The following is a 10,609-nucleotide window of genomic DNA, read 5'->3' as shown; positions in this document are numbered from 1 at the left end:
TACATCATTAAGTATAATGTAATGATTCAAGCCACAGGAGCGGGCACAGGTCAATGTCACCTCAGTTGTTGTTAGGAATTTACAACAAAAACTTGTGTCTGAATTTACACAGCCAAATGTTTTTGGTAGAAAGGAATTTCCGACCATAATTGATGATGTTCTTGAACATGCAGTCTACTGTTACAACAGACGCGCGTGCCTGTATTTTCACCTCGAGATCGCGCATGAAGAGGGCGTAGTTAGAGGAGGTGTTGGGGGCAACATTTGTGCAAGACGGAGGGCAGGGAGAGGTTCTGCAAACGGAAGGGGATGAACAGGAAGAGCACGGGCCGTGCACACAGAGGGGGGGAAACTGCAGGCTGTGTGGATTTTTCTAAATGTATTTATGCACCTCGTCTCTCTTCCGCCTATGTTAATGATTTGTGTTAGATATGTAAATGTCCCTTTAGTTTATTGGCGCCACCGTCAGCTCTCCCTTCTACCTCAACAGTAAGCGTATTATCAAGCTATCTTGACTGTATCCAGCCTGCCACTGAACTTCCCGTCACTGAGAAGAACGCAGACGGAAAGATCGAGCAGCTGAATAGGAAACATAGGGGTTGTCAATGAGAATACAGTTCAATCTACACGGAGACCAGACGGATAGACAAATCGATATCATTGTCTTTTAGTCGACTAGACGGGTCTGGACTGGCTTGCTTACCAACCTGCGTTGTATTCCTTGCTGAGCACCCAGCTGCAGTTTGCCCCACTGTCGTCGAGGCTCGAGACAACCACTGGTGGGGGGTTTAATGGGATCCTTGTTTCAATAGAACTCCCTTCTCCCACCCCCCGACGGACCTTCGCTCGAATCCGACTCGGGCGCTGTCTTCCCCGGGGGGTGCCGGTTTTTGCTCAGTCTGACTGGGGAAGGAGGGCGGCCCCCCCCCCCCAGCATTGACTGTCGCTCTGGCCGACCCTAGTGGAGCCTAATATGGCAGGAAATCTGAAGAAAGGCGGAGGACTGATCGGGATGATGAAGGACGCGTTTCAGCCTCATCACCACCTCCATTCCCATCACCAACCTGGGGCCGTGGACAAAAAGACGGTGGAGAAATGCTGGAAACTAATGGACAAGGTGGGTGACTAGCAGTCGGAGAACTATCTATCTAGCTACAGTACCCAGCTGATGATCAGTGGCCCAGGAAAGTAGCTTAGCTAACTTTAGCTAATTTGCTGGCTAGCTTCCTAGCTAACGAGACAGTTTCTAGCTAGCTAGATAACATTAGTTAGCTAGGGGTACACTGACCAGCTAGGCTACACCGAATAGTAGAGAAGGTGGTAGCTAGCTAACGTTAATGATCTATAATATATTCTATTCATCTGCAGAATATGTAGCTAGGTGAAGTTAGCTAGAACTGGCTATATGGTTGTAACTAGTTAGCTTAATGCTGGTGTCTGGATTGCTAGCTACGTTAGCCAGCTACCTAGGCATCTAGCTAGCCAATTAACATTAGTTAGCAACATTGACCAATATAATCTCGTGTACATGGGGATGGTGACCTAATACTCATCCCAGATTAGGGTCATGAAAATAGTAGCTAGTTAGCTGAGCAAAATTAGGCTTGGGTTTTGATCATAACCACCGAGCTATATTTGACTGTTTAGAACAAGATCCTTCCCATTGACAAAGTTGTTCAATAAGGTTGTAAAATGTGAGATTTAGCTAGCTAAATGTGATTTTAATCTGTAATTTGTATGATCAGATATTAAACACAATCATTGTCTAACAATGTGCCAACAATCTAACTGCTCGAGTCCAACACTTAGCCGTGGCATCTGAAATCCAGAGTAATGTGCAGCAATGAAATTAATACATGTGAGCATAATAAAGAATTAGCTACATTTACAGCATCACTTCTTGGTAAATGTAGCTGGCTGACCCCTAGTTTCCTGTGTGATTCACACTGAATTATCACAGTGATTCAGAGGACAAGACAGCCTTTTATGTTTGTTTCTCTAGGAGTAGTCTACACATGTTATTCTTTTCTCTTATCCGTAAGAACCCAAGCCCCTGAAGATTGTCATAATGGCACTTTTTTGGGGCCAATTTGCATTTCTTTCCACCAGACAAGCACATCTGCATTGACTCTTTATGATGAAGAGGTCACTTCACACAAACAGAAAAACAGAAGTGACACTGCAATGTCAGTTCTCCTTTTCTGTTTCAGAAAGTAGCCTGGGCTTCCCAATCAGTGGCACAATGTCTAGTCTGTCTGAGGCAGAGTTGAGAAAGAGGTGTGTGTGTGTTTCCCGCAAGACCTTTGAAATAGAAGAGTTTGTCCACGATGGAGGTTTTGTTGAGAGGAAAACCACTGTGGAACCTGCGATACGTGTTCTTTTGCCTGCTGATTTTAGCAGACTGTTACCCTGTATCAACAGGTCTCTGTCAAGTAGTGTGAGTGCTTCAAGGCAGGATACAACTTTACAAATGACCCCTGTGGAGACTTTGTTTGTTACTGCGGAAACTGGTACCCTATCAAGTGTTCTTCATAGAATTTGTACAGTATGAATGTTCCTCCCCTCTTTCAAAACGGGTTAACAATCATTACACTGACCTTTCTGCATCAGGTTTAACCAATAATAAAAGCTTGTCTTCAGACGGTTATGCTCCATGCACAAGTTAGCCTATCTGCTCATTCAAATATCATGAGGACAACCCAAACAACAGTGCATGCTTGTCATAGATCGGCCTAAGAAGGTCAAAGTTCAGTAAAAGTGTTTGAATGGAATATAAGTGTCCTATAGGGTTATTATAGGCTTATTACTCTTCTCATGTTGATTGGGTGTCTCTCTCTCTCTCAATTAAATGTCAATTTAAGGGGCATTATTGGCATGGGAAACAGTCAATATTTTAGTGGTTTTATCATAGCAGGAACCTGCAGTCATGGGTTACGTCCCAAATGGAATCCTATTCCGTATGTGGTGCTGATCAAAAGTAGTGGGCTATATAGAGAATAGGGTGCCATTTGGGATGTAACCCATTACTGCAGGTTTCTGCTATGATAAAACCACTAAAATATTGACTGTTTCCCATGTTTCCCACAGCTGAGAGGCAATCTTCTCTTTGTTTTTGGTTCGGTCCAGGCCACCACGACTGGATGTGTGTGCGTGTGTGCACGTTTAGCCAAGGGCTTATCTGCTCTCTGACAGGACTCATATTCTTGGGTTGGAAGCGCATTAGGGTTTACTGTGACCCCCTCTGTCTGACGTCAGCAGTGCTGCTGCTCAACACATGGCATGCGTCTCTCTGTATCCATGCGTCTCTCTGTATGCAGCCTTTTAAGCATTCTAGTACAGTTAAATAGTTAACACACACACATGGACGCAGCGGTCTAAGGCACTGCATCTCAGTGCAAGAGGCGTCACTACAGTCCCTGGTTCGAATCCAGGCCGTATCACATCCAGCCGTGATTGGGTGTCCTATAGGGCGTCGCACAATTGGCCCAGCGGCGTCCGGGGTAGGCCGTTAATGTAAATATGAATTTGTTCTTAACTGACTTGCCTAGTTAACTTCTCTAGGATAGGGGGCAGCATTTTCACGTTTGGATGAAAAGCGTGCTTAGAGTAAACTGCCTCCTATTCAGTCCCAGATGCTAATATATGCATAGTATTATTAGTATTGGATAGAAAACACTCTGAAGTTTATAAAACTGTTTGAATCATGTCTGTGACTATAACAGAACTTATTTGGCAGGCAAAACCCCGAGGACAAACCATTCAGATTTTCTTTTTGAGGTCACTCTCTTTTCAATGGGCTTTCATTGGGAATTCAGTTTTCTAAGGGACCTTCTTGTAGTTCCTATCGCTTCCACTGGATGTCAACAGTCTTTAGAAATTGGTTGAGGTTTTTCCTTTGAGAAATGAAGAAATAGCCATGTTCAGAATGAGGCTCCAGTGAAGTGTACTGTTTGTCAGAGGCGCGTGACCAGAAAGCATGCTACACATTGTTTTCCTCCGGTATTGAACACAGATCATCCCGTCTTCAATTTTATCGATTATTTACATAAAAAAATACCTAAAGTTGTATTACAAAAGTAGTTTGAAATGTTTGGACAAAGCTTACAGGTAACTTTTGAGATATTTTGTAGTCACGTTGTGCAAGTTGGAACCGGTGTTTTTCTGGATCAAACGTGCCAAATAAATGGATATTTTGGATATATATCGACAGAATTAATCGAACAAAAGGACCATTTGTGATATTTATGGGACATATTGGAGTGCCAACAGAAGAAGCTCGTCAAAGGTAAGGCATGAATTATATCTTTATTTCTGCGTTTTGTGTCGCACCGGGAGGGTTGAAATATGATGGTCTGTGATTGTTAGCTGGGGTGCTATCCTCAGATAATAGCATTGTTTGCTTTCACCGTAAAGCATTTTTGAAATCTGACACGTTGGTTGGATTCACAACAAGTGTAGCTTTAATTTGGTATATTGAATGTGTGATTTCATGAAAGTTTAATTTTTATAGTCATTTATTTGAATTTGGCGCTCTGCATTTTCACTGGATGTTGGCCAGGTGTGACGCTACCGTCCCACATATCCCAGAGAGGTTAAATAAAGGTTACGCACACACACACACACTGACCAAAAATACATTTTTTGGGCATTTTATGTATGTCCCCATTACCAGTAAAACAATCATATTCTTCCTTCACTTACTTGCTGTGCTGTTTCGTTGTTCATTTGTTCAGTCGTTTCATTCTCAACCAGGATTTCATCATACATGTCAAGCAGTGAAGTTTCAGCTCTCTGTCCGTGGCTTCTCTTCCTCGGTGTACACTGTCACTGTGTCCGTTTCCATCTTGAACAGCTGTGTATGTAACATTTCACACAAACCCTGTTTCTTGTCTGCCTCGAGGTAGCGGTCTTTGTACATAGCATCGAGCATGGTGGCGACACAGTAAAGAGAGAATGCCACCGAATCGCTTTGTTGAGCAGGCGTTTCAATGCCATGACCGAGGGTATCACGTCTGTTGCAGGCACAGTTGATACGCTTATTTCTCGAGTCAGTTGTTCGAATGGAGCTAGCTAGTGTGTTCATGTTTCAAACATGTTCTCAAATGCCATTGAAATGCCAGTAGCGGTATGACATCTGGTCATACATTTGGCAGGAGATTAGCAAGTGCAGCTCAGTTTCCACCTCATTTTGTGGGCTGTGTGCACATAGCCTGTCTTCTCTTGAGAGCCAGGTCTGCTTATTGCGGCCTTTCTCAATAGCAAGGCTATGCTCACTCAGTCTGTACATAGTCAAAGCTTTCCTTAAGTTTGGGTCAGTCACAGTGGTCAGGTATTCTGCCACTGTGTACTCTCTGTTTAGGGCCAAATAGCATTCTAGTTCGCTCTGTTTTTTGTTAGTTGACACATTGGAAAAAATTATCTTTTTGTTTTCTCATGATTTGGTTGGGTCTAACTGTGTTGCTGTCTTGGGGCTCTGTGGGGTCTGATTTGTGTTTGTGAAGAGAGGAATAGCTTGCTTAGGGGACTCTTCTCCAGGTTCATCTGTCTGTAGGTGATGGCTTTGTTATGGAAGGTTTGGGAATTGCTTCCTTTTAGGTGGTTGAATTTAACTGCTCTTTTCTAGATTCTGGTAACTATCGTGTATCAGCCTAATTTTACTTTGCATGCATTATTTGGTGTTTTACGTTGTACACTGAGGATATTTTTGCAGAATTCTGCATGCAGTCTCAATTTGGTGTTTGTCCCATTTTGTGAATTCTTGGTTGGTGAGCAGACACCAGACCTCACAACCATAAACGGCAATGGATTCTATAACTGATTCAAGTATTTTTTTAGACAGATCCTAATTGGTATGTCAAATGTTATGTTCCTTTTGATGGCATAGAAGGCCCTTCTTGCCTTGTATCCCAGCTCATTCACAGCTTTGTGGACGTTACCTCTGGCGTTGATGTTTAAGACAAGCTATGTATAGTTTTTTGTGTGCTCTAGGGCAATGGTGTCTAGATGGAATTTGTATTCGTGGTCCTGGCGACTGGATCTTTTTTAGAACACCATTATTTTTGTCTTACTGAGATTTACTGTCAGGGCCCAGGTCTGGCAGAATCTGTGCAGAAGATCTAGGTGCTTCTGTAGGCCCTCCATGGTTGGTGACAGAAGCACCAGATCATCAGCAAACAGTAGACATTTGACTGCAGATTCTAGTAGGGTGCTGCAGACTGTTCTAGTGCCCTCGCCAATTCCTTGATATATATATATATATATATGTATATGTATGTTGAAGAGGGTGGGGCTTAAGGTGCATCCCTGTCTCACCCCATGGCCCTGTGGAAAGAAATGTTTGCCAATTTTTAACCTCACACTTGTTTGTGTACATGGATTTCATAACGTATGTTTTTCCCCCAACACCCCTTTCCATCAATTTGTATAGCAGACCCTCATGCCAAATTGAGTGTCAGGCTTTTTTGAAATCAACAAAGCATGAGAAGACTTTGCATTTGTTTTGGTATGTTTGTTTGTCAATTAGGGTGTGCAGGGTGAAATTCATGGTCTGTCGTACGGTAATTTGGTAAAAAGCCAATTTGAATTGTACCTGCAAACACCAGTCTCAACGTTAACAGTGAAGAGGCGACTCCGGGATGCTGGCCTTCTAGGCAGAGTTGCAAAGAAAAGCCATATCTCAGACTGGCCAATAAAAAGAGAAGATTAAGATGGGCAAAAGAACACCGACACTGGACAGAGGAACTCCCACTCCTTTTTCTATTCTGGTTAGAGCCAGTTTACGCTGTTCTGTGAAGGGAGTAGTACACAGCGTTGTACGAGATCTTCAGTTTCATGGCAATTTCTTGCATGGAATAGCCTTCATTTCTCAGAACAAGAATAGACTGAGTTTCAGAAGAAAGTTCTTTGTTTCTGGCCATTTTGAGCCTGTAATCGAACCCACAAATGCGGATGCTCCAGATACTCAACTAGTCTAAAGAAGGACAGTTTTATTGCTTCTTTAATCAGGACAACAGTTTTCAGCTGTGCTAACATAATTGCAAAAGGGTTTTCTCATGATCAATTAGCCTTTTAAAAATGATGAACTTCGATTAACTAACACAACGTGCATCACAGAAGTGATGGTTGCTGATAATGGGCCTCTGTACACCTATGGAGATATTCCACTAAACATTTGCCATTTCCAGCTACAATAGTCATTTACAAGATTATCGATTTCTACAGTGTTTCTGATCAATTTGATGTTATTTTAATGGACAAAAAATGTGCTTTTCTTTCAAAAACAAGGACATTTCTAAGTGACCCCAAACTTTAGAACTGTATGTGTGTGTGTGAATTAAAGGGGGTTTCCAGCCAAGTAGTCTGCATATTAGATGCAGTAGTTGGTGCACTTCTCCAATCTCTGATAGTTTTAGGTGTCTTTTGCCAGAGGTTACCTCAGCATATGTAGGCTGATGAGCTGAATGACACATGGTGTGGACTGCATCATGTGGTGTACTTCTCTGAAGGACTGTGTTCTGCCTGACCCTAGAGTAGTGGTCAGAGCTGTGTTGTGATGGGCCGGGTCTAGTAGAGCTGTGTTGTGATGGGTCTAGTCTGGTAAATCTGTGCTGTGTTGGGCCATGTCTGGCTCTTCTCTCCTAGGGACGGTGGGGGTACTGTTGTTTCAGAAAGTGGATCGGGGGGGGGGGGGGCACTGCTGCTGTGGTGAAGGGTGTGGGTCCTTGCCAAGTGTTGCATCCTTTAGGTCCTTAGCAAAGCTTCTGACACTGTCCTGATCAAGATGTACATTATCGTGTAAGTGTTCAGATGTCAGAGTGGGATGGTGAGCCATTCTGACATTGAGCAGTAAGGCACAGTCCACGGTGATCTGTTGATTTATTTTGTTGATCAACTTTCCTGGGACGTCTTTTCTTGGTAAGACCCAACTATAATGTTTTTTGTGAACATAGCCTGTTCTGCCACTCTTCTCACTGCCCCAGATACTTTTTCACCTTTGCCAGTGTGGAGGATGATGTTGTCAGGGGTGTCAATCCTGGTCTGACTGAGTAGCTGCATTGCGCACTCTCAGTTGTAGGACACCAAAACGTATACTTCTGGTGTCTAGGGAATACTATTTCCTGGACTAAGAACTTCCCATTTGAATCGATAAGGATTGCAGTTGTGGGTGATTGTCTGGATGGAGGCTGGTATTCCGACCTGAGCTATGAGCAGACTGGGAGGCTGGTATTCTGACCTGAGCTGGAGCAGACTGGGAGGCTGGTATTCTGACCTGAGCTGGAGCAGACTGGGAGGCTGGTATTCTGACCTGGGCTGGAGCAAACTGGGAGGCTGGTTGGCTGACATGGGCTAGAGCAGACTGGGAGGCTGGTTGGCTGACATGGGCTAGAGCAGACTGGGAGGCTGGTTGGCTGACATGGGCTAGAGCAGACTGGGAAGCTGGTTGGCTGACCTGGGCTGGAGCAGACTGGGAAGCTGATGCAGTGTCATCAGGCTATGTGGTGGAGCCCATGCTGGTTGTGCTGGTCTCAGGTTCTGCCTGTTTTGTACCAAGCTGGTGGAGAAGTTTCTGAGATGAGTTCCCTAAAAGTAGAAGCGGTAGCAAACACATTCTCAAAAGCCTGGAGACTTGAATCATTGCCTTGTATCAATACAGTTCCATTATTGTATAAGTTGACTGTTTGATATGTGTTGCTCTGGTCAGCTTACAAAAAGCTGATCTGGGGCCTCCTGAGGGGCGCGGTGGTCTAGGGCACTGAATCACAGTGCAACCTGTGCCACTAGAGATCCTGGTTCGAGTCCAGGCTCTGTCGCAGCCGGCCGCGACCGGGAGACCCATGGGGCGGTGCACAATTGGCCCAGCGTCGTCCGGGTTAGAGGAGGGTTTGGCCAGCAGGGATGTCTTTGTCCCATTGCACTCCAGCAAATCCTGTGGCGGGCCGGGCGCGTCCACGCTGTCACGGTAGCTAGGTGTATGGTGTTTCTTTCGACACATTGGTGTGGCTGGCTTCCAGGTTAAGAGGGCATTGTGTCAAGAAGCAGTGCTGCTTGGTTGGGTCGTATTACATGACAGTTTGCTCCTGTATTTCTTTATAAAGTCATCAAAAAAAGAAACGTCCTCTCACTGTCAACTGCGTTTATTTTCAGCAAACTTAACATGTGTAAATATTTGTATGAACATAATATTCAATAACTGAGACAAGTTCCACAGACATGTGACTAACAGAAATGGAATAATGTGTCCCTGAGTAAAGGGGGTGTCAAAATCAAAAGTAACAGTCAATGCAGCTCGTGGCCACACCAGATACTAAGTACTGCAGTGCATCTCCTCCTCATGGACTGCACCAGATTTGTCAGTTCTTGCTGTGAGATGTTACCCCACTCTTCCACCAAGGCACCTGCAAGTTCCCAGACATTTCTGGGGGGAATGGCCCAAGCCCTCACCCTCGGATCCAACAGGTCCCAGACTTGCTCAATGGGATTGCGAACCGGGCTCTTCGCTGGCCATGGCAGAACACTGACATTCCTGTCTTGCAGGAAATCACGCACAGAACGAGCAGTATGGCCGGTGGCATTGTCATGCTGGAGGGTCATGTCAGGATGAGCCTGCAAGAAGGGTACCACATGAGGGAGGAGGATGTCTTCCCTGTAACGCACAGCATTGAGATTGCCCGCAATGACAACAAGCTTAGTCCGATGATGCTGTGACACACCGCCCCAGACCATAACGGACCCTCCACCTCCAAATCGATCCCTCTCCAGAGTACAGGCCTCGGTGTAACGCTCATTCCTTCGACGATAAACGCGAATCCGACCATCACCCCTGGTGAGACAAAACCGCGACTCATCAGAGTAGAGCACTTTTTGCCAGTCCTGTCTGGTCAAGCAACGGTGGGTTTGTGCCCATAGGCGACGTTGTTGCCGGTGATGTCTGGGGAGGACCTGCCTTACAACAGGCCACATTTTTTGGTGTTGTTACATACAGCTGGAAATAACTTTTGGATATCAGTGCAGCGGTAACTCACCAGCATTACGACCAGGAATACGAATTTCCTGAATTGGATCCTTTGTTCGTACACCCAAGGGCAATTGAACTTATTCCAGAGGCTGCTCCAAAACACCGTCGGTGGAGAAGAGGTATTCAGAGTGGATTTCTAGTCCTACTCAGGAGACGTGCACACCATCCACCGCTTCCGAGTATATTACTCGCTAATGTTCAGTCTCTGGATAATAAATTAGACGAGCTCAGGGCGAGGATCTCCTTCCATAGAGACATCAGGGATTGTAACATACTCTGTTTCATGGAAACATGGCTCTCTCGGGATATACTGTCCCCGTCCAATCAGCCATTTTGGGTTCTCAGTACATCGCACAGACAGGAATAAATACATCTCTGGGAAGAAAAAAGACGGGAGTGTATGTTTCATGATTAACCACTCATGGTGTGATTGTGATAACATACAAAAACTCAAGTCCTTTTGTTCACCTGACCTAGAATACCTCACATTCAAATGCTGACCGTATTACCTCCCAAGAGAATTATCTTTGGTTATAGTCACAGCTGTGTATATTATCCCCCTCAAGCCGATACCACGGCGGCCCTCAAGGAACT

The 10,609-nt window shown here is 44.8% G+C and overlaps 1 protein-coding gene across 1 annotated transcript in view; it reads left to right on the top strand.

Annotated features, from left to right (window-relative positions):
- The first annotated feature begins 322 nt into the window (after positions 1-322).
- The window catches only part of LOC120018426 (E3 ubiquitin-protein ligase CBL-like), a 52,150-nt gene continuing 41,863 nt past the window's right edge, over positions 323-10,609 (top strand). The window contains exon 1 of the mRNA XM_038961620.1: positions 323-1,117. Within this exon, the coding sequence (XP_038817548.1) occupies positions 974-1,117 (144 nt within the window). The 5' untranslated portion in view covers positions 323-973. The remainder of the gene's footprint in view (positions 1,118-10,609) is intronic.

The sequence above is a fragment of the Salvelinus namaycush genome, chromosome 23 (genome assembly GCF_016432855.1).
Source record: "Salvelinus namaycush isolate Seneca chromosome 23, SaNama_1.0, whole genome shotgun sequence".
Classification (NCBI taxonomy): domain Eukaryota; kingdom Metazoa; phylum Chordata; class Actinopteri; order Salmoniformes; family Salmonidae; genus Salvelinus; species Salvelinus namaycush.
This window is presented reverse-complemented; position numbering and strand designations above follow the sequence as displayed.